This window comes from Erithacus rubecula (assembly GCF_903797595.1).
Source record: "Erithacus rubecula genome assembly, contig: scaffold_787_arrow_ctg1, whole genome shotgun sequence".
Lineage (NCBI taxonomy): Eukaryota > Metazoa > Chordata > Aves > Passeriformes > Muscicapidae > Erithacus > Erithacus rubecula.
Window position 1 is genome coordinate 7242 of NW_027635552.1, and position 27246 is coordinate 34487.

At 34.8% G+C, this 27246-nt stretch overlaps 1 protein-coding gene and 1 long non-coding RNA gene across 2 annotated transcripts; one reads left to right on the top strand and one right to left on the bottom strand.

Annotated features, from left to right (window-relative positions):
* Positions 1 to 1044: 1044 nt before the first annotated feature.
* Positions 1045 to 26881, bottom strand: LOC306816659. The gene is made up of 3 exons (XR_013777742.1): positions 26027 to 26881; positions 2129 to 2190; positions 1045 to 1248 (listed from the first exon to the last, which is right to left on the bottom strand). It is a non-coding gene; the product is annotated as an uncharacterized lncRNA (long non-coding RNA).
* LOC306816660 (long-chain fatty acid transport protein 6-like) lies at positions 2888 to 23369 on the top strand. Its single transcript, XM_079333085.1, has 11 exons — positions 2888 to 2926; positions 6460 to 6938; positions 7926 to 8138; positions 8917 to 9075; positions 10708 to 10832; positions 14105 to 14299; positions 15696 to 15786; positions 17961 to 18159; positions 18506 to 18603; positions 20408 to 20538; positions 22742 to 23369. Exons 2-11 carry the CDS (start codon positions 6461 to 6463, stop codon positions 22916 to 22918), a joined length of 1866 nt encoding a protein of 621 aa, XP_079189211.1. The 5' UTR covers positions 2888 to 2926; position 6460; the 3' UTR covers positions 22919 to 23369.
* Positions 26882 to 27246: the final 365 nt, after the last annotated feature.

A 27246-nucleotide genomic window follows, 5' to 3' on the forward strand; every position in this document is an offset into this window, starting at 1 on the left:
CTTGGTGCTTCTCTCTGCATCTCCTCAAGGCCATAATCTGCCAGGGCAGGAGCCCAGAAAGTTCATCAAGGGGAAGCACAAGGTCCAACCCCTGAGGAAAGGTCTCCCCTGGCACCAGCAGGAAACCAGCTTGGCAGACAAAGCCCAGGAGGTCGTGGCTGGCACCAAGCTGATCATAAGCCAGCAGTGTGCCCTTGCCACTAATGGTGTCCTGCATGGCTTCAGGAGCTTTGCCAGCAGGACTAAGAAGCTGATCCTTTGTCTGGAGCACTGTGTTTGGTTCTGAGCTCCCCAGCACAAGGACAGAGTCCAGCAAAGGGCCATGAAGATCATCAGGGGACTAAAGCATTTCTGCTTGGAGGATAGGCTGAGCAAGCTGGGATGGCTCAGCCTGGAGAACAGAGGGCTCAGAAAGGATCTGATCAATGTGCAAAAAGGCCAGAACCTAAAAAGGATGCTGCAAAGAAGACAGAGCCAGGATCTTTCCAGCAATGTCTTGTGGCAGGAGAGAGAATATTGAAGAGCAGATTGGACATGGTTCTGGGTAAGTGGCTCTAACAGTCTCTGCTGAACCAGAAAACCTTGACGAGATGACGTCCAGAGATCCCTTCCAAGCTCAATCTTTGTGTAATTCTAGGAAGGAATTTAAGTTATATAGAGAATCTAGTCTAATAATTTCATTTTGTAAATATTAAATAAGAAAGTAAGGAATGTAGATCAACTCTGCTTTGCTTATACTTGTTAGTCATCTGCACTGGAATGCATGATACATGTCCAGTTTCTACCACTAGGGTGAGTATAGGACTGCTAGAAAAGACTCATATCCATTATGATACAGAATAAATGTTTTCTTTCTCTCCTGCTGATCTTGTACTTCTTTTTCAGCTGAAACTCTTCAATCTTCTTGACCTTACTTTCTACTTCCTAGTGTTGTTCTTGTTTTCAATTATAAAAACCATCACCTTCAAAATAATTTATTCACAAGGGTACAAAACCAGTAACAGAATCACAAAACACTACTTCTATTATTAGAAAGAAACCAGAAATTCTCTCTGCTTGACCCTTACTCCAAGCTATTTTCTTAATGTTCTTCTTTTTCTCAAACAAATTAGTCATGTTTTCAGGCTATCTGCTCCACAGTAATCTTCTTCCCTTTACAGTGTCTTCAGTCTTTTTCTCCAGTCAGAATGAAAGTCCAAGCTTTCCATAAAGTGATGGAGTACTGCATGACCAGCCCAAAATTATGTCCTTCAAATGGAGTAAACAAAATAAAATATTTAGTACGTGAATGGAACAAAGTCCATAACCTTAAATAGTGTATTCTAATCTACTTAAATAATGTAAATTTTTAAAAAAGAGAGGGAGAAAAGTAATGCCTACAGATTTTCTGAACTATAATTATGCCTCAGGAAATATTCATACATATATAAAAGATATGTATACAAAAAAAATTTAAAATACACAAACAGGGATTAGGTAATTCATGTGTATTGAGCAACCTTTAAAAAATCTGTTTAGATTGTACTTCTGAGTTTCAGAAATTAGGAGGTTTGTTTATGATTTAAACTGTCAGTCAACAGTGTGTATGCATTTTCATTAATGTAATCTTATCTACTTCCTCAATCCAGTAGGCTGCCAGTGCCACATACTATAGTCCCTTTTCAGCATTTGCATTGTATAGCATACATGTCCCCTGATATTTGTACGACTAAACTTAAAAAATGTGTTAACCATGAAAGGCTTTTGTTCCTGTTGCAGAGAGTACATGACAATGTCAGATAAATGTTACAGACATGTTTGCTCTGTACTGTATATGCCACATTTAGGAGCATATGGAAACATCACTAAGTTGCTTCTATTGCATTGAAACAGTAATTTCAGATTAGTCCTTTCCCTTGGTACAACCCTATGTTTTACTGCTTATCATCCTTTTAAGTGTATAAACCAGCAGTGCATAACTGACTTCTTTATCTTTTAACAATTAACTCTCAATAGAGACAGCAGACACCCTTTGCTCTAAAATACAGTGACTGATTCCCTTTCACTCACATGCTTCTAGATAGTTGCAAAGCAAGGAGCCAAAGAACTGGGGATCTGTGATATCCAGGGGATAGAAAGAAGTCTTTACCTGTTTGCCTAGGCAAGCAGTCACCAGTGACACACTCCAGGTGTGGAGCTTCAAGAGAGCATCTGCTTGGACAAAACAAACATTTTCAGACAACCCATCCAACCCTCCAACAAGTGATACACAGGGGCAGACAGGACATTAATCAAAATACACAGAAAAAAAAGGTTGGTAAGCAAATGTTTTCATTTATCATTCAGATGCTTGAAAAGGAACTGGGTATAAACTCATCTCAATTATAATGCCTGCCTTTCTTTTATGGATAATGTCTTATTTTACATAAAACAACTGCATACATCAGAAGCAAATTTAGAGATATCTTTTTTTTTTTTTGCTTGTATTAAAATTTTCTGAAACTCTGCTTCATCCAGAGAAACATCTCAGTCTATTCCTACTAATTATATAGTATGGTAAGCTTCAAAACTCAGATTTTAGTTCCTATTGGTTAGATTGCTTTTAGCAAAGGTAGCATGTTGTTTCACTGAAAAACCTGACAGATTAGTTGGAAAACATAATTTTTACTAAAACCTTTGGTAAATATTTGGTCTCCCTGTATTTAGAAACCTTCCCTATTTGTCATTATTCACGTGGTTGCCAGAAAAGACTGAAAAATAGTCCATTGTGGATTTTGATGCCACCAACTTCTTCCCTTTGAATTTTATTTCATTTTCTAAAGAGATAGTTAAGAATACTCAAAAGATATTTAAGAATATCACTTTTCATCAAAAGGAAATGTTTTTGATCCTTGTGATTGCAGAGGAGCAGCTGAAAAGGAAACAAAAGACGAACAAAGCAGAGAGAGTAAGTAAACAAAACCCCACTTTTCCCTGCTTTATGACTCTATGGCACAAAAAGAGCCATAACAAACCAAAACTAGTGAGTTTGGTGACCAATTAAGTAATTAATTAAATTTAAATTTTGTAGTTCCAAATTTCAAAGCAGAGGTTATGTAACAATTGTTCAAAACACTAAGTCTTTTAAAATATTATTTCCATCTTGCAAAGCTCATATGAGCTTTCTCATATGAGAGAAAATCTTGTAAGCACTTTTAAGGTCATTGTAACATTAACTATGAGAGCAGTTACAGAAAGTTCTTTCTCAGGTATTTCAGGGACATCAGATGCCTTAGAGAGCTAGGACATGAAGACATAGAGGCCAACACATAAGGCTGTTTACATTCCTTTGGAACTGGAGAACATGTCTGGATAGTCCTGCTTGCTTTTCAAATGACTGAATGATTCTTCTGCTATTGCTCTCCTCAGTACATTCCTTGCCTCCCAGAGTTACCCTCTCTGTGCAAGCAAAGCTGCAGACTTGTAGTCGCTCTGTGTCTGAGGTGACAGCTCTGTTGTCCTGTTTTCCTTTTTCTTAAGGGAATAATGGCAGATCAGAGCCAGACAAAGAAAAAGTAAGCTCCAGTTAAGGAAGACAGCAATCAGTTTCCATTGGAATAATACTCCTTTGGCTTAGAATGCTCTCCAAAGATAAATAGATTAAGACTAAGAACTAGAAATAACCAGACTGCACATTAATTAAAACAAGGTTAAAGGGATTATTTAGTTATTTGAGATAATTTTTCAAATGCACTTTCCAAGACTTTTGAGTAAATTTACCGAGTGCAACATGAGAAAATATCCCAGAGCATCCAAGCCTGGATGGAGATCTGAGAAACCTGGTCCAATAGGAGGTGTCCCCATCCATGGCTGGAATTAGGTGATGTTTAAGGTACTTTCCAACCCAAACTGTTCTATGATTCTAAAATTCTTTATGGACTTACTGGGCTAAGTTTATTTCTGAGCATGTTGAGATAAATATCTCAGTACACATGAAAACAAATTCCACTTTGTGGAAACTTGGTGAAAATAATGCAAACAAGAGATAATACAATCAGATTTCATACTTTGACAGACAGACTCTAAAAAAACCCCAAATGCTACAAAACAACCCAACAACCAAACCATGCCAGAACTTGACAGTAGCTCAGTAGCTGATATTGTAAGAAGGATACAAAGGATTTAGGCTGCAAATTAAGCATGCATTTGATACCTCCTTGGAAACAACTGGTTTGCATTTACAGCAAAATCAAGACTTATTTATCACAGTGTGTGAATTTTGCTTCTGAAGTGTTTTGAATTTGTCTAAATTTGAGAAAATTTGAGAAGCCCCTTAATTTGGAGTGCAATTTAATTTCCTGTGCATGTAATTTTTGTGAATGCTAAAGTAAAAGTAGGTTGTATTGCATTGTATTTAGAATACTGCAGTCATAGGCTTTTCATTCCAGACATACAGCAGGTAACAACAGTATGATTTCTGCAGTACCGCTGGCTGTAGGACTGTAGTCTCTCTCAGAGAGATGCATGCTCTTTCACAGTAGTTACTGTTTCCTAAAATTCACTCCTCCTCTATGGTCTACTTCCCCCTTAATTTTCTTTGTTTTCTGCTCCATAAACAGTATTTTGCCCAAACAATTCTAAAACAAGGATTTGTGGGCCTTTCCAATCACATTCAAGTGAAAAGGGAGAACCAAAACTAATCCTGACACAGCTTTGAGGACTAAATATTTTTTCCTCTGTTTTATTCTGCTTTGAGTTCTCTCTTATATACTATGGCTATGTTTGGCAATGGAAGTAATGTAAGAATGCTGAAAGAAAGCTAAGGTTGAAACCTAGTCTAACATCATCATCCCTTTTATTTATTTTCTCTTAAGATTATGTGTTTACTGGTTCAGTTTATGAAGTCTGCCAATTCGACTTTGCCCAGAGTAAAATTTTCTGGTTGATTCATTTTAGTGAATCTTGCATGCTTGCATGTGGCAAAGAGAGCTGAGTAAAGGTTTCCAAACCACAGACGAGCCGTGACACTCCGGAAGTCTCATGTTTGTGCCCTTGGCCATTAAACAATAACATACTGAGAAAGGTAGAAAGTCAGTAAGGGAGACACATGAGCTTAAACAGATTCAAAGGGTCTTTGAATGGCAGATCTATTGTAAGACTGAACTTGCAGCTACTTTAATTGTTTCTTAACATAGAAAAATAAGACATTTTTCCTGATAGGCAATGCAATGTAATCAAGAAGAGTTGACAGATTTTAACGTGACTAAGAATGTCTTTTTACAAATTAAAGACTTCAGAAACTGATGGGTTTAGAATTTTTCTTTAGAACATTAAAATATTGTGCCTTACATGCTTTAACTTTGTATATTCAGGTGCAATGAATGTCACAATGCTTTCATTTTTAAGCTGTTCTTTTACTGATACATCTCATATGTTTTATAGTATGCTTTACAGTTTCTGCAAGAATTTTACTGCACTGAATTTTGCAAGTATATTCACTGAATATTGTTTAAAATGTAAACAAGCTTGAGGAATATACCAAAAGTACAGCTTGTCACTAAGATATGTCCAAACTGCAGAGTGGAGGCCACCCCATTTAGAGAACCCTCTCAGTTTGCTGAAGTGTTCTTGAATCCTCAATTGTCACAAAAGACATTTCAAATGTTTCTAGTTATCATGGCTGAAACTTTATAAAGAAGGCTGGTCAATGCTACATATATTATGTTCTAAGGACTTTGCATGATCTTCACAAGTCCTCTGCTATGACTGTTTGAAAATATGACAATTAATTTTTGCCTGAAATACTTTACAGAAGTTAATAATTTTTATGCTTAAAGGTGGTTTTCCAAACCTCAATATATGTTCATGCATGATTTTGCTTGAGACTGCGGGGTGCTATTGTAAATAATGTAAATAATATAAATATTATTTATTAAAGTTATTAAGCACCATTTATTGCAAATGCCAGAAAATCCTATGATGAAAACTAGACACCGAAGAAGATGCACAAGTTTCACAGTATGCTGCCTGCAATTTGTGTATGTTCATCAGACTGTTTAAACATTTGGTCTCAAACTGTCGCTATTCTATCAGACTAGAAAATACAACTTAGGCAGCAAAGAACAACATTTGGTACATCTTACAGGTGTATCGAATGCAACATACTTTCACATTATACATATGATAGTCTGCTTGGTCTGTTTGTTTCCATCTTTTTTAGGATGTGCAGTGTGACAGTAAAAAATCTAGACATAATTTTGATTACAAGTTAAAAATCCTGCACAATTATTTTTTTACTCTCAACTCCCTTTTTCTTTTTTGTACCCTTGTGGGTCTTCTTATTCTAGTAAATGCCAATAAGGTATATCTAACAGCTCTCAAACTACTTGGTGGAATTGTAATTAGCTTACTAAATTCCTAGTCTATGTCTTAAAACTCAGTGTATAATGTATGTATTTTATATGTCTGAGATCACTAAGTCTGTTCTTGCTCTGCTCCAAGCATGCTGTGCACGTGGCTTTCTGCAGTTGCTGGAGGAATAGTGGTGCTGTGTGTCTCTTTGAAGATCTTTCTGCCCTACTTCTGGGAAGATCTGATCTTCTTCTTGAGGCGGAAGAGGTCAAAGGCAACAGTAAAGAAGTGGGCAAAAAATGGAATTCTCTCCTTAATTGACCTTTTCATGCAGAGAGCGGAAAAAAATCCCCACAAGCCATTCCTTAACTATGAAGGGACAGTGTACACTTACCAGGATGTGGACAGGAGGAGTAACAGGGTAGCACAGGCCTTCCTACGCTATGGGAATCTGAAAAAAGGGGACACTGTGGCCCTGCTCATGGGTAATGGACCTGACTTCATCCATGTCTGGTTTGGGCTGGCCAAGCTGGGCTTCGTCGTGGCTTTTCTCAACATCAACATCCACTCAAGATCTCTCTTGCACTGCATTAATACGTGCTCAGCAAAAGCACTGGTCATAGGAGAAGGTAAGTTCTGTGTGTGTTTCACTCACTGCTCACTTTCTACCATTTCCTGCATTTATCAAAAACAGAAAATCAGAGCCCTTCAAAGGTGCAAGCTCTTTATACATACACACATTTGAAAGTAGGGAAGTAAAGGAGGAGGAAAAGTAAGGAAAGATAATGTTTTCTAAAAAGGAGAGAAAAGAGACAATGTTAAAATTTCAAGGATAGAAGCACAAAATAAGTCCCCTGCAATTAATTAGTGGAATTAAAGGCTTAAATCTGAAACTCTCCAAGTTCTGGAAAAGCTACCAGGAGTAATAATCATGCATGAGCAAGAAAACAGCCTTGGGAGATATTTTAGGGTAACTTTATTTCCGTTTCTATTTATTGATTTATGTGGATTATATAAAACTTCACTGACTACACAAAGACACAGATGCCCTTTGTAGTCATGATTTCCTTCAGCTCAAAATACTTATATAAAAATTTATGTTACTTTATAACTATTTTAAAGTATTGATCCCAAGGTAGCATTTCTTGGAGCAAAGATTACAGCCCAACAAGCTGCAGTTTTGTCCCTGTTCATGGCATATTATGCAATACTAGGCAATTTATTTTGCTTTCTACTCTTGTTTTCCCATCTTTTATACAGGCTGGCAATAATACCGGTATTCCATATGAACCTGTGAAGGTGTGCTATTTGGTATGCACAACAAGCTTCAAAACAAATGTGATTAAATTAAATCTTATGTATTAGCATCACCAACGAAGTTCATGGTTTTTTACAGATTACAATTAGAGCCACATGAGAAATACAGAGAAATTAAACATAAAGATTTTTTTTTCGCTGTCCAGTGTGCAGGTTAGCCCTCCTATGGCTGTGATAGGTTTATACAGTGATATAGATGTATAATTTCAGTGCTGGAAATCAGGTCTGTACTTACACTTATTTTAATAATTGGCATGGCTTTTGGTTTGTTTGTTTATTTGTTTGTTTTAACTTGGCAGATTGTTTGGGATCAATAGAGAAAGAATTTATTTTGAATCTCTTGGAAAATAATGTTGCTGTCTGGCTGATGAGCACCAGTTCTCCTTCCCAACATGTTCACACTCTACCAGACAAACTAGACAAGGTGTCTGATAACCCTGTTCCATTTCATCTTAGAGCTGTCACTGACACAAGAAACACAGCTCTGTATATCTTCACATCGGGAAGCACAGGTGAGGATATGTACTAAAAAAGCACAGTTGAATGAAAATTAAAGCAGTATAAATTTAGGAACAAGACGTGAAAAGACAGAGCTTGAATTTATAAGACAAGACAGGGAGGAATTAATTTGTTTAGAAACACAGTACTCTTTAAACCACGTTTTGCCATGGCATAACCAGGGTGCAATTTCAGTTATTGAACCTCTACATAGGTACTTCATGGCTGAAATTAATTTCTTGAAGATAAAGCAAATGAAGTCAATCTCTAAGAGTTGCTCAGAAAGGAAGAATGGTGGAACCTCTGCTTTTGATTCTGAAAAGGGCTTCATTTCTAGAGTGGAAGAAATGGGGAAATCCATCCACTAGTCAATCCAAATAAATTTGTAGAAGTTATTTCTATTGCAAATAGAAGCTGAGAGACACAGTGGCTCTTCAGAAGAACTCCCATTCTCACTTTGTTGCATGGAAACCTGTATGCAGAGTTGGCCTGCACACACCTGTGAAGGGCATGGACTTCATCCCCCAGACAAAACAGAAAGGGGGTTGGGACTACATTATCTTTAAGTTCCCTTCCAACCCTAACCACTCTGTAATTCTATGATGGTATAGCTTTACAGGCAGAAAGAGTGAAGGAGCTGAGGGACTAAGGAGATATAAAACAGTGAATGATAGAACAAAAACTCAGCAGAAGAGAAAATTCTCCCTGTACATTCCCTACATAATTCTACTTACAGCAAAACTATTAATACATGCAGTAGATTTATAATTATTTGCTCTTTCCCTTTGACAGGTTTCCCAAAAGCTGCTATCATCACTCATCGAAGAACTCTGGTTGTATCCTTAGTATTTGCTCAGTGTGGTGCAGCTTCTCAGGATGTTATGTATGTCACTCTTCCCTTGTACCACATCAGTGCTTCACTTCTTGGCATAGGTGGATGCATTCAGTTAGGTAAAATTTACCTTCTAGAGAAGTTTCATTAATTTGACAAGGCTATAACATATTAATATTGGGTGAATAACTGCTTGGTAAATCAAATATTATGTTTACCAAAAAACTTTTGTAATGTTATCATTTTTATCACCTCTCCCATTTGCAGTAAATATCTAAGGTATATGCATAATTTCTAAACTAAATGTAGATTTATATAACTAATTGTTGTGTAAATCCAACATAAAATGACTTGAGGTCTTTGCATTGTTAGCACCACTGCACATATTCTGTAGGTTTAACCTGAAGTCATATTTGTACTCTATGCCAAAAGCCTATAAAGGCATTCACACAGGCATCTGAGGCTCAGTCTTTAGTGTCAGAAGTTATAAGTACATTATGGAAACCTAACCTTCAGAATGAGATTGACTAAATGTGTTATGAAGCTTTTTCAGTCTCTTATTTGAGTAAGACTCACAGAGTTAGATTCATCACACTAAAGTGAAAAAAAAGGAAGAAGGACAAAACCTCCCCTTCTAAATTTGATAATGGGAGTTATTTGTAGAGAGCTAGGAACCAGATATTTCCCAGGTATGTCCTTCTTTTCTGTCCTTAGAGTCTTGCCCAGATACTGGGTTTTGGCATGCTAAGTATATTACTGGAGTGTTTTGCACTCTTTGTTTATTCAGGAGCAAGGCAGGCAGGCATCCTGACTTACAGTAACTGCTGACAAGACTGCTTCTGCCTAACAGAAACACCAAGGGGATGGGAAAATGAGTGTATGAAGAGGTTTGAGTCTATGAATTGTCTTGGAACAGAAAATGTAGGGTAACAGCTTTCATGGATGATCAGATAGAGACATAGGAGTCTGGGATTTGAATGACAAAGCTTTGAGGAGGATGAGGCTGAAGAGGTCTGAAAGGTTTCAAGATGAGGGAGGAACAGGCAAGCTAGGAACAAGTGGGCTAGAAGGGATTCAAAATTTGGAAGGCCCTGGGAAGCTTCATAAGGGAAAAACAGGACTTGGGCAAAAAACAATTTTTGAAAGGATAGAAACAGGGAAATTCATGAATTCTTGACTGAAAACACATAGGAAGGCATAGAGTGGCAGATATGAGAGGTGTAGAATAAGCTGGTTTTTGGAATGGAAAGCTCTGAAAAAACATCAAGCTCAAAGAAATAAAAAAATGCTGATTGTCAGTTGTTAAGGAACAGAAAAAGTGGAGTGAAACAGAAACAACAAAGCCATTTCCTTTCCACCCCTCATCACACAAATAGAGAAGCTGTGAGCTACCATTTCCCCCATTCCAAGATCTTCTTTTTTCAGAATTAAACCAGCTCATGATCTTGAGAGAAACAAAATGTTTAGGCAGTGGCCTATTCCTGACAATGGGAGATGATTAAAATATTTGCTTCTGTTACTTCTGCTACTGTTAAGTTTTTAATTACTACTCAGAAAGTCTTAATTGTACAAGTCACATTTAACAGACAGATACTGTTGGAAATACATTAGAATTTACTTAATTAGCTGAAGTCACCATTAATTGAATTAAGAGAATGACAATTTTTTTGATGTTGTTAGAATAATGGTAGAAGACAAACGGTTTATTTTAAAGGTTATTTTGAAATTTCTTATCTGTTTTCATCACATAGGAGCGACCTGTGTTTTGAAGAAGAAATTTTCTGCAAGACAGTTTTGGAATGACTGTAGGAAGTACAATGTTACCATGTTTTTATATATAGGAGAACTCTGCCGCTACCTCTGCAATCAGGCCTGTGTAAGTTCTGTTTGGAAATGCAGTTTTAAGACACAGCAAATCTGAAAGTCGGATAGGTTCACCCATTTCTGAATACCTTAGTATTTTCAATGTTTGACAGTTTTTTCCCAGTGTATATGGAATTTAGGTCTAGTGTTCCTTTCTGTTACCAATAGCAATCATGTTTATGTCATCAAATAAAGTGGTGACAAGGAACAAGGCTGGCAGGATAGGACACTTACACCCTGACACCCACAGAGGTGTGCCTGCAAAGCCAAGCTTGTTGGCTTTTCCTCTGAGTGACCAGCAAGTCACAGGTCGGTCAGGAAAAAGTATAGGCTGTAAAAGCTTAATCATACTCAATGCCCAAATAAGAGTCTGAACCAGACTAAATTATTAAATAATTTCAGTGCTCTGTTACAAAGTAGTTACTTATCAAGAGAGGTCTATTATGTTCAGCATTTAATGGATGATAACTAATTTTTAACTTTCAAACTGATTCATGAGGTTTTTTTTAGTTTAGATCCTTTTCTTAGAGATCTTCCAAAGGCACACTCTGTTCCATGTCTGTATATGTGATAATGTATATATCTGTATAAAACTAATTTACTAACAGAGTGGTGCAAAATCCTGGTGCAGTATGGAATAATAGTCTTAAAGACAGGTAAATCATGATCAGGTTTTGAACAAAGTAAAATGTCACCAAACAGTGACAAGTAAGTCTGAAAATACTCATTAAGTTGCAACTCTCATTTCTTAATGATAGTGGGAAACTTGGTTAATCTTTTTTTTTCTTTAATTTTTACTTGGGAGTTAAGATATTACTGAAGGGATGTGACAAGAAGCATTCCTACCTACCTCAGAAAACATCATGTACCAGCACAAAGTTCAAATTACCTCCAATGGAATTGGCCAGAGGTTGACACAAAGACTAGGAACAAGGGAACATCTGAAATAATTCTCCAGCTGGTTTGAACAGAATCTAATTATTGGGTATCTGAATGTAGGAAAGGGATCAAAGATAGAAAGTATTAAAGGGTACCAGACAGGATAGCTGTTGGCCAGAATTCAAGCCTGTACAAACATTATATCAGTAGATAAAAAACCACAAAGGTTTAGCTAGGCCAAACCAGTTGTGTAAAGGTTTCTCCTGTAGGAAAAAGCAATGAGAACTTCCTTTTCTTGTCTCCATAACAAAAATATAACAGAGAAGGAATAGATACCTGACTGGCAACTGGTAAGGTGGGAGAAACAGAGAGATGGCCTAGATGAGTTGAGGAAGGTGAGGTTGCTAACAGAGGTAGATCTACATCATGCCACAATCACGTATCTTACTAGACTATGACCACAAGTAACATATAACCAGGTTCTGCATAGATATGTAACATGTAACCTCTACATACAACCTCTACTCTACCACACAGGTTCTTCTTCACTGAAAGAAACCCATGCAGGCTAAAAGGTCTGGCGTGGCTCAGGACTAGGGCTGGACATGAGGGGAGTATGCTCTACATCAAACAGGGTGTCTGTCCTTCCCTCCTTTCACTGAGCATGCCCAGGTATCACAGATTGAGAAAGAACTTGGATTTGAAAACCAGGAGGCACTTGGTGATTTCTTGAAGTGGGCAGAAGCTCTGTGACTAATTACATCTACAGCAAGCTAACCAGCCTCATGTACCTATTAGAAGTAAATATTAATCCCATAGAAGTTAACAAAATAATGAGAAAATGTATTTTTAAAGGGGACCTTTAAACAAAAAACTTTTAAATAAAGACATTTAAAATTCAAGGTAGTTTAGGGAAATGCTGCAGATTGTTGTACCAGGCATGAACCAAGGTAAGAATGACAGTTTCTCCTATTGCTTGTTATCTCTCAAACTCTTGAGTTTTACTTCAAGTCTTACAGTATCACAAAATATATTGGGGAAAAAAATAAAACTTGTCCTTTCACCCTGAAGACAAAGTGCTAAAGAAGGGACATTGTGCATCAAGGAAGTCTCCCAGTCAGCCTCCCAGTTGGTTTATAATTGTTTTGCATTACATACATGTGATCAAAACATTCACCCCTTCAGATTTACCACAAAAATTGCAGAAGAAAACACATCTGATTAGGCAGAACCAGGGAATATCAAACTCCTCTTTGACTCCTGTGTTTAACAAACGAGGTTTAGTCTGCATTATGATTGATCCTATCATGGCAAATAATTAATCTGCCGTAAAATGCAGTTCTGGATCAAATGAAGTCGTCTATTAATACATAATCCACAAAACAATTTTATGTGAACATATTTGAAAGTCAAAAATTTGAAACTCTGCTAAAACATTACAGTGTAATTACAAGGTGAAGTTCCATCTTCAAATCCCCTTAATATTCTTTAGAAATCAAACATAATTTTACAGTTTTAGAGATTGGAATAACACTGCAACCAAAATGAAATGCATTTATTTGGTTTGAAGAAACCATTCCTGTCGACCTGAAATAAGTTTATTTTCTGCTGACATTTAGCCACAACAGTAACTGAATTACTCAGTCCCACATACATGTCCAAAATAGTGAGGGCTTCTCAGAGTCTTAATTACAATCCTATAGGTAGGGTGCTGAGCAGTCTGCTCCTGCACTTATGTATTAAACTTTTGATTTTACCACAATGATTGCATAATTGATACATACCATTAACACATTAGCAACTACATTTTGACTGCAGATTTTATTATCATTTTTTGATGTATCTGGATTTAAGATTAAAATTAATTCACTTAATTATATGAGATATTTTAGGCAGCTTTGAGTTATTCTGCTGCTTTTACAAGTTTCATAAGGAACATGGCAGATGTGCAAAATTTTCTACCAATTATCATTACAAAAAGAATCCACCATATTGTATCACAAGTGTTTCCTAAGGCACAATTTTGTTGATACAGGAAATATTCTCTCTTTTGTGGGAAAGGAACTTCCATTCTATGGGAAATGACACTTCCTTAAAAATTATTTATTTACAGCTGAAATCTTTTAAATTTTGTAATAGACATCCTAGTTATAGAGTTCATAAGTAAAAATTTAAAAATCGACAGAAATAAACTTTTCACCCTGCAAAAACCTCTTAACCTCAGACTAAGATTTCTTATGCTTTCCTGTTTGATTAAAAAACAATACACAAAACCATTCTGTGAAGTATTTTAGTCAAGATGGCAGTTCACAAATGGAAATTGTTCTGTTAGAAAGTATTAGGCCAATTTTAGGTATTTAGACCCACTTTTCTCAGCTACAGGATTTTCTTTTTGTCTGTTCACAGAAAGAGGAGGACAGAGTCCACCAAGTGCGCATTGCTCTTGGAAATGGTATCAGACCTTCTGTGTGGAAAGAATTTCTGATGAGGTTTGGCCCAATTAAAATATTTGAATTCTATGGATCCACAGAAGGAAACCTTTCTTTCCTGAACTACACCAATAAAATAGGAGCTGTGGGTCGTGCTGGCATCTTCTCAAAGGTATCGGTTATCGAATCAACCAACCAATCAACCAATTAAGCATACAATAATTAAAAAAAAAATAAAATTAAAAGGCATGGAAAAAACAGAAATTATAAAGAACAGGAAGCAAGAAACTGCTTCCTTCTTTCCAGATACAATAAAATTTGATCAATAAAAACAGAAACCTTATTTTTAGTCCCTTCTTCAACTCTATTCTGTGTACAAATATTTTGAAGCCACAATAAACATACACAATGAGTACATAGAAGCTTGTGTACCCAACTTTTATCCCAGAATATATTGAAAAAAAAACCCAAACTGGCTGTGTAGAAGTGACTACCCACAGGAGTGATTAATGATGATTTTTGTTAAAGTTTACCTATCATCCTGAAAACCCACATATATTTAATGATAAGGCCAGAAACTAGTTTTGATTTGACATTTGGTATGAACCTGGAGATTGATATTCCAAAGCAAACAGATACAAATTTGCTCTTTCATTGTATCTCCATTCATTAAAATTAATGTCACATTTTGAAAAAAAAGTAGCAAACCAAAAAAATATAATCAAAATTCTCAGCAAATGAAGGAGAAAAATACTAATCTCAAGATATCTAAGGTATAAATCTACATATACAACCCCTGTTGAAACTCTCAGTGTTTCTACCATAAAAACACCCTGACAGTCTCAAACGTTTTTCAATCTGTACAGCATCCTTGAATCATGAACATTATGCTACAACAAAATACTATTCAAACAATACTAAAGATTCAGATTAGTTAAGACTGAGACCAGATTAATGACTTCCAAATTATTTCTGCTTTTAATCTGAGATGCCAGAAATGCCTTGGCATGACCATGATAACAATTCTGCAAGACTTTCAGTCTTCTAGCAGTCTTAACCAGGAGAATGGAGATTGAGGCAGGAATTAATTAAATCATTAAGTTGTAAGTTTCCAATTGCATCTGTCTGGAGTAATTTTTGAGATGTCTGTAAATTTATTTTGGATTTCTTTTTGTCAGAGAATCTTCTTGATTTGCATTCCAGTGATATTAAGCCTCTACTTAGAAAAGGATGGTAGTTTTAAAGCAAAAATGAAAATTTGATCAAATGCATTTTATCCTTTATACAAATTATTTGAATCTGACCCAACTCTAAGACAATGGGCTTCTTTTTATCAGTAAAGGAGATGAACACTTATCTGTATATGTATACTTACTGTTGCTTATCATGGCATAAACACTTTCTTATAATTGCATTTTAGAATACTGTCAGTTTGTTTCAGGCTGTCTCAAGTCTTCAAAAGTGAATAGGGACTATTCATTAATTCAAAGCAATTTTTATCAAAGCTAGAAAGTCAGTAAAAAAGATGTTTTTAAAGTATGCATATGTACTTTTTTTTTTTTTTTTAGTTTCTATATTCTTTTGAGTTGTTGAAATATGATATCTGGAAACAAGAACTTATAAAAGATGAAAATGGAAGGTGTAATAAAGCACCCACAGGTAAGGAGAATATTAGTTATCTATTAACTAACAGATAACTCAGTTTAGATGATGATATTTCTGTGAGCAACAGATTTTTGACATGCATCTAGAACTTGAAAATGACACTGGAAAATAGATCCAATCAAGGATCTGTTGCTAATACATGCAATAATATATCCAAATATTTATAATGTAACCCAAATGAAAAAAATTACAGTCAGATAAGAACATGAGTAATATTTGGGGCCCATTATATTTTATTCTCACTTAAGAAAAACTTGTTCCTATTCCTGGGAAAATCAGATTTTTAGTGCTTCTTAAAAAAAAATAAATTTAAATATATATAGTAATTGCCACATGTTGTGCTTTGAGGCCAGATGTTTAAAGATGCTTTCTAAGTTTCAGATTTAAACTTCTGAGAAAGAACAGTACGATTTCGTATTATGGATCATATTTATCTATTTAGTGAGAAAACCAGATTTATTTAGTATCTAGAGTTGCACAGGCTTTCCAAACTCCTACTTAGAACGGAATACTCCACTTCAAAGAGCTGAAACTTGCAGTTGAAAATAAGGTATCCTCCTAGATGAGAACATCTTTGAGAAACATCCTGAAAACTGAGTCTCACAAAAGACAGCCCTACATTTATTGAAGCCACATCAAATATTCATGTGCCTGTGTACACATGCATAAATCCATCTGTGTCAAAGTAAGCAGTTCTGGGGAAAAGGTCTTTAACATCACTAGTTTTAGTATGAAGATTTAATTATCATAAAGATAAAATTCCTGAAGGCAGAAGAGAGGCTTGTACAGATAATCTAAATTATAATAGGTCATTATGATGTTGGATCTCAATAACATACAGTAGTACTGGTCATCAAATCAGCAATTATTATTGCTTATCTTTGATAACATAATAAGTATAATATAACATATTCTAAAAGTGGTACTGGGAAAAAAACTAACAATTTTCTATTATTTCTGATAATACATGATATTCTGATAACATCCAAATCAAGAAAAATATTTATTCTTTTTTCTTGAAAGGAACTTGTTTCCTCTCTACAGTTATATTAGAAACTGGACAAAAAAGTATTGGTTTCTCAGTGAAATTGATGAAATTCCCAGTTTCATGACATGACTAGAAAAATGTTGCAGGTTAATACACATATTTTTTGGATAACTCTGGAGCTGTCACAATGTGAGACAGTAATGACAGCAAATTCACAAACTGGAGTAGAAGATCCTCCTGTAAATTGACATGGGGCTAGAGCAACTCCTTTTCTAAATTCAACATTTTTGTTTGGTTGTTCTTTGGTTATAAATTAGGAATTGTATTGGAAGCAATGCTAGCTTCTCCTCTAAAAGGCAGCATGGGCTTTCACTCTGTTTTCCACATCGATCACTGATTCAAAAAAATGAAGGGGATTTAATTTAAGAGGCCAAATTACAGCTATAAAGAAATTTATTTCTTTGAAAACATCTCCTTACATATGCTGAAGGAATAAAATAGAAGTTGAAGTTTTGAAGATGGAATTATCTTTTAATCTCAGGAGCACACTGAGAATAAAGCCAGTACTTATCACAGATACAATAAAATAATAGATTAATAAAAAAACATGCTTCAAGGGTACTCTGAATCAATTCCAGTGAAGCCAATGGAAGTTTTGCCCTTGTTATAAACAGGACTTAGACAGGCAGCAACAAGGAGTGATGCCCTCTAGGGACACCTTAATGGTCTGAAGACAGACACATTGTGGCTTACAACTTGTTTTGTCATGCCAGAACACCTGTGCTGGGGCAGTAGCATCTCTATCCTCTTGGAAACCTCAAAGCACAAGATCTTAGGTACTATATATTTTGTCTCTACATGTATTTTTTTATTATCATCACCCTTTTCAAATGACAGATAAATCATATTTTCAACAGGTAAAGGCTTTTACCAGATAAGTGACATACAACACACTCCAAAAATCTCTTTGCTGTGGTCCAGATTTTTGGAATAGAAGAAAGCAAAATTATGTTCCCTTATCCACTCATCCATTTCTTCTGTTCAGGGAATATTTAAGGAAATGTAGCAATAAGACACATGGAACAGATGTGGCTTTCCAAAGGATTTTTACCATGATAAATTATGCTATGCAAGCTCACTCTGTATATGTTTATTTGCATCCTCTTTTCATGGCCTGTAGGTAAACCTGGTCTTCTAGTTTTTCGAGTTACTGAGGATGCCCCATTTTCTGGATATGCTGGAAATAAAGAAGCCTCAGAGAAGAAACTCCTCCGTAATGTATTTGTGGAAGGAGATGTGTATCTTGACACAGGAGACCTCCTAGTGATGGATGAGGATGGGTTTCTCTACTTCAGTGACCGGGTGGGAGACACTTTCAGGTATAGCATGAAGTATAAATCCAAGGAGCAGGACTAGATGACACAGGTCAGACTCAAACCTGACAAATGCCAATTTTCTTTAAAAAGCCACTAAGGATAGAAATCAAATCCACCAAATTTGGAGTAGAGTGTTGGACACTCTACTTCAACACAGTAGATTTTTTCAAATTTGGCCCTTCTTATATCTTTGGGATCTCAAATGAGGTGGCATTAAACAAGAAAAGGATTTGTCTGTCCGTCTATGTTCTTCAGTGAAGGATGCAGCCCACATTAAAAGTAGTCCTCCATCACATAAAGAATAAAAAGATATGTAACATCCATATTAATATAATCAATTTTTTGACAGGTGGAAAGGAGAAAATGTTGCCACTTCAGAAGTTGCAGAGATCATTGGTATGATGGATTTTGTCCAAGAAGTTAACGTTTATGGTGTAAGCATAAAAAGTAAGACACTCCCTACAATTTAAGAATATAAAATGAACATAGTAGTTTCTTACTGTAACCTTCCTGTTCTTACAACTGCACACACAAATACATGCAAGGATGTAAGTGGCTTCAGCTTGGCAATTCAGGCTTTGCTATAGTGTTTTGAAATTTCTGTTTCAGCAAAGTGCTATGTTTAATAAACATGTGCTGAAATTTTGTAATGAATGGAAGAAACATCGGGATAAATCAAAAATTGTTACACAAAGTGAGAAATATGAAGTGAGAAATACAAAGTCATGATCCACACAAGATCTGAAAAATGGTAAAATAGAGTATATTAAAAGGTAACTTTTGAAACCATTATCTTATGAGTACTATCCAAGAACATATATATTTTTTCATAATTGGAATGTTCTCAGTCATATTTGATGCTTCATAAAAATACACAGTACCAAGCTGAAAAACTGTAGGAAACCAAATTACAAAATTAGAAAATCTCTCAGAAGACACAGCCATTGAAGGAACAGGTTGGGGAAGATAAACTTTTAGTGGTAACTGTTCATAATTTCCTTTGAAGGAAAATAAAGTCTAGTATTAAGAGAAACTAGTCAAAAGAAGCTGCCAAGACACATGAGAGAGAGATGGGAAACACAATGGATTCAAAGAAAGAGGGTACACAAAAATACAATTAAAAGGCCATCATCTCACTGGTTGATCAGCAGGTGGCAGTCATACAATGCAAACAAAACTGTAGTCTAATATTTAAAGCATCTCGCACATCTCTCATTGTCATCTGCAGTTGGAGCTGATGGGAGATCTTCTAACGGGTTATTGCTACCTCAGGCAGAAATGTCTCAAAAAAAAAGCCTCAAAATTCACATCAATTTTTGGTTGTAGTGTCAATAAAATCTAGATAGTATAGTCTTTCCTATTTCTATAGTGATTAGAGCCTCAAATATTTCCCAGATCAAACTTCACAGCATATCATCAGTTCAGTAACGGCTGATACATTTTCAGGAAAAGGAACACCCATATTTTTTCTTTCTGGTGCCTTTAGGAACAGCTCAAGGCTACTCTTTTTTTATGAACAGATTTAACTGTGGCAGCTGATTTCTTCCAACTTAGATGTTTTCTCCACTTAGAATTTTCACTTGTGCTTCAATAAATAGAATACAGGAACTATGTCTGGTACATATGTTTGAAAGGGGTTTTGCTTCTGTTAGCATGTCAAACATAATTTGATGTCTGCAATTTACTAGGACCCACTTACTCTTTTTGTCACAAATTTGTCTGTGGAATAGACTGCAATGCACTCAGCACTGCCCATACAGTGTACAAAAGTGTACAAATTTAACTTTTTATGGAACAAGTACAATCTCCAACATGTCTATGTCCATCCTATTGCATTAATCTTTGTGTGAGTACTTTCAGGTTGCTGGGGGTTTTTTTTAATTAATAGTCCCTCTGATTTAATTAGACCATTATGCTACCAGTGTTCAGGTAGGAACAAAACCCAGCAGGCAGTTTCCAGCTATGGAGAATTCCTATTAAAAAGACATCAGTGAAACTTTTTTAATTTAATAAACCCACTGAAAGTAACTTTTAAAGTCTTCCAATACCATATATAGTAAAAAAAAATATCATATATCTTATACAAAAAATCACATACTTTATACTCCGTGATGTCTGAGAATACAGGACAGCTATTTCACAATATCAATCATTTGTTCTGACTAATGCTAAATCCCCTCAAATGCACATTTTATACGTGAATTATTCACATATGCTCTTACTTTTAATATTATTTTAAAATTTTTTTTAGATTATGAAGGAAGAACAGGGATGGCCGCTATTGTACTTAAACGTTACCACACCTTTAATGGAGAAAGACTTTATAAGCATGTTGAGGACTTCCTTCCAAGTTATGCCCAACCGCGCTTTGTGAGAATAATGGTAAGACAATCAGTTGTCTCCCTCTTGTATTTATCTTCTGTCTGACCTGAAAATTGGTCTCTTTGATCATGTAATGAAGAAGGCATTTTACAGTTTCAATAACTGAAAACAAAAGGTAATAGTAGCCTAAATTACTAGTTCTGTGATTGTTATTATGATGAACTTTAGCAAATATTTGATGTATTAAACTTATATTTTGCTTTAAGAATCCTAGATGGGATTAATAACTTGGCTGTTAGATTTTGCTTTGAAGTTCTTTATCTTTATTTAGTGTTTTCTTCTAGTCAGTAGAAGATTAAACAATGCATGTGTAGTTGCACTCATTAGTGTATCTTCTTATAAAATGGTGACATGATCAATTTCAATTTCATCAATTTTCCTGATGTGGTTGCTCTTGAAGTGATTACTGTTCACCATTACTGACAAGGCACCAAAGAAATACCAGGTTATTTACAACAGAGAGTAAGATAAAAGTTTTATGGAAAAGATTTCCTAATATGACAATTAAAATGCACTCACATTTAAAGTACAAAAGCGAAACTGGGAGACAATGTTTTTTTAACATCTGCTTTAAAAGTGCAAGGATTACACCCCTTGTGAACTCTCTGGAGGCTGATCTGCAACCAGGCAGGAGAGCATGGACTGCAAGGGGTAGGAAAGGGCTCCACATTACATCATCTGAAAGTTTATAGCTCACAGTTTTCTACTGTTAAGGGATGCTGGGAGACATTTGGCAGTTTTACGTTTCCTTAAATATTGACAAATTGACTAAAAGGCATAAATTTAAGAATATAGAGATGGAGAAAATAATCTTTTTCACTAACAGATTACTGTACTAAATAAATGTGCCTTCTCATGCAGTAAGCATAGGTTATACTATCTATGGTGCTTTAGGATGTAAGTCACCTCCTCTGGGAAAAGCTTTTGGAACAGATCTGTCTAGTTCCACTAAATTGAGCAAATCTATACAGAGCTCTAAGGTTGATATATGTGGATTAAACCAGTTTGCATTTATGTGTTCTCTGACGAAAGCTTTTTTTAGGTAACTGAGGAGGAGCCAAAGTAAACAAAGTTACTAGCAGTACTAATTAGCTAATATTTACACCTGCACACATTTTAATTTAAAAAAAATCAAGATAAAAATAATGTTGCTACTTTATAAAATGTCTTAGAGGACTATAGCAGGATAAATGCTGAACTCACAATTTTCTGTTTGGAAAAAAACTAATTTCCTTCTCCATGTCTTGAGAAAGAGGTCACCCTAAACAAGAGTGACAAACAAATACTTCTAATCCTCATGCAAACTTGGATTAAAAGCAAAATCAGTCTTGAAAAATTTTCAGCAGTCCATATGTAGGTTTTTTCTAGTATGACACACAGTTACAATGGACCAGTTTTGTGCAAATCAGACAGACTTTTCTTTGTTCTCAATATCTCCTACTTAATTCTAAAATAATAGCAGAGCCATGGGGACAAGGATGCAAGAAACCAGGGATCTCCGTGGCTCTGTTATGTTTTCCACCTGAGTTTTTTAACTTCCTTTCAACAAAAACTTAAAATGGTTCTTTTCAGCATGGGAACTAAAAGAAAATATTCACTACATTGGAAACACCATAAAAGTAATAACAATGCTTGAGAACAGTCTGTTAGAAATTTTTCCCTTAATGTAAACAACATTTGAAAAGAGATTTATTTATATACCACTTCTGCTAGTATACGCCAACTATTGTGTGCAGAACAACTTGTTCATGAATTGTCATTGAATAATTGCTGTATAGCAAATACTTATACAGACAAGTAAGACAAGAAGGCATTGAACATTGTTGGGTTTAATGTTTTAAACTAAGTTTAGCAGTAGGAAATCAGAAGAGAGCTAGTACCACAAAACCAGACAGCACTCTGCAGAGCATCACCAAATACTCTAATGATTTTGTGGTGGACTGCCCTAAGGAAAGTTAAAAGAAAATACATATTTTGAAACAGAATCTTGTAATCTTTTGCATTGCTTTAGTAGGAAAATGAAAGAAATAAAATATTCATCTAGATATAGATTTCACTGTGCTTGTGAATCTGATAATTGTTTAACCGAAGAAATTGTATAGTAAATTGTATGATCTATTTTATCCAGAAAGTACATGATATATTTTCAATGATACAGACTGAAACAGAATATTGCACCTTACTTGGATTATTTCTTTTGTAGGATGTTATGCAAATTACTGCAACTTTCAAGCATCAGAAAATCCATCTGGCAAATGAAGGATTTAATCCAGAAATTATATCTGAACCTCTGTATTTCATGTATGAACCTGCACGTTCCTACATTCCTTTGACAAGAGAGATATACCAGAAGGTGCTTTCTGGTGAAATACGCTTATAAAGCATAGAAATAAAATTATAGTACAGAAAATTTTAGATATTTGGTTACTGAAACCATTTCAGCAGGAACCACTATGCAATATTAGTTCTAAAAATACAAGATATTCAAATTAATCTTATTGTGATAAAATCTGTCACTTCCAAAGACTCAGGTGCAATAGTTATGTTCACTGGGTAAGCTGCACCCCGTCTACTCATATTATTTCTTCACACATGGGTTCACATATGCAAATTTTAATTTACATTTCTCACAGATTCAAATTATTTCTTTCTAAGTCATCATTATCTTAATCTAGTTGAATATTTTACACCCTTACATTATTATTCTGACTCTGCTTTTGAAATTAATAAGTAATTTGATAAATAATGTCCTAGGCATGAATTAAATGAGCCATCAGAAACATAAGCAAAATACTGCACTGCGTAAGCACTGCCTATAGACCTCAGTTCAATGTTTGATAATTACATATTACATACATTATTGAATATAATATTCAGTCGCAGTATTTTATGTGATGCTCAGCTTCAGACTTTTACAGAAAATAAATATTGAATTGTGAAATACACCTGTAGTATTTACTGTATTTTATTTTCCACAACTTACACCACACCTAACACAGATTCTTTGCAAAAATTCACACTTGCTGGTACATAATCTCTTCTTTTACGTACCAGTTTTCATATTCCCAAAGCTGAGTTCTCATGAAAACAGGACAAATTTACTATGTCTTCTAGCTATTACTGGAAGCGAACACCTAGGAATTGTTAAAAGGAGTTAGAAAGTTTCAAAGATAGAACCAGACATGAGAATATAACATTAGCATACCTGTTGGATGTACTTTCCTTGAGAAAAGTGTCATTTTCTCTCTTCATTTGTATTATGAAGATGTACTGCAGACTACTGTCTTACTGTCTGTTATTTCTTCTTTTCTCCTCCATCCTTTTACTCTCTACATTTAATTCCTTCCCAACATTCATTCTTCAGAAAAGGTTAAAATAGAGCACAGGACATCACATTTACCAAGATCTAAGAAGGAGATGGTTGAGGAATGTGTTTCTTACACCCACAAAATTACTGTGGTTTCAAGATTCAGAAGAAATGTCCCTTGCATGTGCAGAGAAGGATGAGTACATATAACTCTTTTAAATGTAAATCCTTTTCTTCCTCACCTGCTGCTTTTTGGGTTTTCAATGGATCCCTCTTCGTTTCCACAGAGCAGAAAAAGAGGATATGAGAAGAAAACTAAGAAAGTGAACAACTGTTTTTGCTACCGAATTTAAAAAAGCTAATATTTTAAAATTTAACCCAATTATACCAGTTAATAAAGTGGCATTCCACACGGAAAACACAGTTGGTGAAATCAATGAGAGGGAAGACAAAGAGCAGCAACATTAAATGAAATCTGGCATTAATGCTGATCAGGTACTTACAAGAGTCTTCAAGTTTACAACTCAATCCTATGAGTGGATACTCCTCTCTGGAAGGTTAAGCTTTTTTAATATTTAAGTCCTAGACCAAATGTTCCACAAATCACAATGCATATTACACTTCCTAGTCTCCTGTATTACTCTATTTTGAGTCAAGACATGGAAGTAAGTTTTTATATTTCACATCTATTAAAAAATTAATTGGGATACTATTCTTTGCATAGTATAATAAGAATTGCAATGTTATATATTTGCTACATACTAACATATATATATATATTTATATATATATATATACTATATATATACTATGTATGCTATATATATATATACATCATTTATATACTATATTATACTAAATTTTGATAAATAGCTAACACTTCAAAATTTATTACTTGAAAAAAAAAAAACAAAACACAAACCACCATGATCTCTTACATCTAAAATACTCTAAGGCAAGTTCTTTCTTTTCCCTCAAAAATTTGAAATCTTTCACTTCCCTGGTACTTAAGCTACTAAAAACACATTGTATTTCCCTAAGGCATATTAGTCAGGTTCAGAGCCATGCAAATATACTTAGGCATAATATTGTATTATCTGGACATTAAAAGGAATTATGTCTCATAATATCATCATCATATCATAATATCAAAATTATGTTGTTGTTTTTTTTACTCTAACAAAGCATTTCAGTATTTGGTATATTTTCTTTGATACTGTGAGGTGTTAGAGGGATATTTTTCAGTTGTATCTCATAACATTTTTCAAAAAACTTCATTCTGAATTTCACCAAGGGAAAATTAAACCACTTTAAATTTCCTTATTGAGTCACACCATACTCCAAGGAATCAAAATGTTTTGAAGGGAAATCAATCATAATAATTACTCCATAATAAATAATTCATAGCACTGTGGTATGAGTTTATGAGTTCTACATATGTCAAGAATTAAATAGATTCCTGCTAATTGCATGTAACAAGAAGTCAACTAATGGATATATTTCTTGTTATACTTTGGGGATTTATTTACATAAAAACAAATATCACTACATTTAAAATATATAAGAGGTTTTAGAGATGTTTTGGAGTTAACCTTTAGAGCCACCTTAAAGAGGTTTCTTCACAATATGAATTTGGCACTTGCAAGTATGTGTTATGTTAGCAATTTTAATATCATAATAGAACACAACTTTCCCCAGACTTCTTGTCTTATTCTGTGCACGTTGAAACTTGATTAACAACTCCATAGGCTTTGACAAATGTATTTTGACTTAAAAGCCTCAGTAGTTTATTGACCCATGCATGCAGTTAATTTTATCTTCACTGCTGATGGTAATTACTTTACCGGAATAAAAATCATTCTTTTATTTGTAAGCCTTTCAAATGTTAATTATTTTTAAAATATTAAATATTTCTCATATATGTGTATTAAATATTTTAATATATGCATATTAGATATTTTAATATATGCATTCAATTGCATTGGATGAAAGTATAGAGAACAAAAGTACTGAAGGCAAATTAAACATATGTCCTAACTATAGGGCTCAGCAGTGCTCCAAACAAACTAAATAAAAACCTTAGTATGTGTAGTCTTCAAGGAAAAAGACATAAAAATGAATTAAATTTTATGCACCACATTTGAAAGCAGTCATAGCATAGTTATATGCATATTCAGATACCTGTTTTCTTGGGTGCTGAAACTAGTTTTTCAGACCAGACTTCTAATTGTAACAGCCCAGAGTAATTCTGCTGCATTTACCATGCCAGTGACTCACATGGTGATACACAGCCAAAGGATTTATTTCCGAATTGTTTTCTTCCATTTTGTACTGCTGGCTGAGATAAATCCCACCCACAAGGAAAACAGTGGCATTTATCAATGTTTGTCTATCGAGAAAAGACCTTTATACAGAAGAAAAAGAAACCCTTGCCTTGCTACCCTTGTTGGCTGCATTGTGCTTTTTTATGTATGGGCCACTTTTGAACTGAGCCCTTAGAAGAAGAAATGTTGGGGCTACTGGTATTCTTTTAATTCCCACTGCATAGTTCAGTTTCATTTATTTCAGTATAAGCCATTTAAAAAACAGAGATTGAAGGAAAGACTTTGGTAACAGTATCACGGGAGTTGGTACTGCTTTTTTCTGTTTATGGGAGGTAAGTATACAATAGCTCTTTGGCTTCCTGAAAATTTCAGCCTTGAGACATACTTTGAAAGAGATCAATATACAGACAAAGATGAAACTATTTATGTATGAACACCAAATCTATTTTAAAATATACTTTTTAGAGAGATTAAATACTGGAAATTATCAGTAAGGCAAAATTAACACATAGTCCTCATACCTGGTTGAATAGGATCTCAAAGAGAAATAGTATTACATCAGAAGGGACAAATCTAGAAAATTACTACTTTCTCACATTTAAAAATAAGTCATAAGACTACTACTAGGAATCATTTTAGGCTGCCACAACATTACTTTTTAATTATTAATTTATAATTTGCTAAATTACAAGTCATGTCACACTTCAGGCAGCTAAAAACACCACAAAACAATCAATCTGTTCTTACATATTTCCTAACAAAATAATTCTGAATTTTAGGACTTTGATGTTTACTTAAAATAAGGTATTTGAAGCTATAAAATAGACATCTATGTGAGATTAACAGTAGGGGATTTTTAAGAATGCTTAGTTGTATAGGTTATTGGACGTCACTAAAACTATTTGAATGAGCCTCAAAAAAATGTGGTTATTCATATTGTTTCTACTATACGAAAAATAGACACATAAAAAAACATCAGCAAAAATGCTCACTGATGTGCTTGAAAGTGTGACAGGACTTGTGTATGTAGTTGACCGTTCTAGAACTTATTTCTGTTTTTCTTGGTCCACTTAATTT

Excerpts from the sequence above, each read along its gene's own strand:
- LOC306816660 (XM_079333085.1), top strand. The coding sequence starts at position 6,461 with ATGCTGTGCACGTGGCTTTCTGCAGTTGCTGGAGGAATAGTGGTGCTG. Across the intron at positions 8,139-8,916 it reads CTTCACATCGGGAAGCACAG|GTTTCCCAAAAGCTGCTATC; the intron begins GTGAGGATATGT and ends TCCCTTTGACAG. Across the intron at positions 15,787-17,960 it reads GTGTAATAAAGCACCCACAG|GTAAACCTGGTCTTCTAGTT; the intron begins GTAAGGAGAATA and ends CATGGCCTGTAG.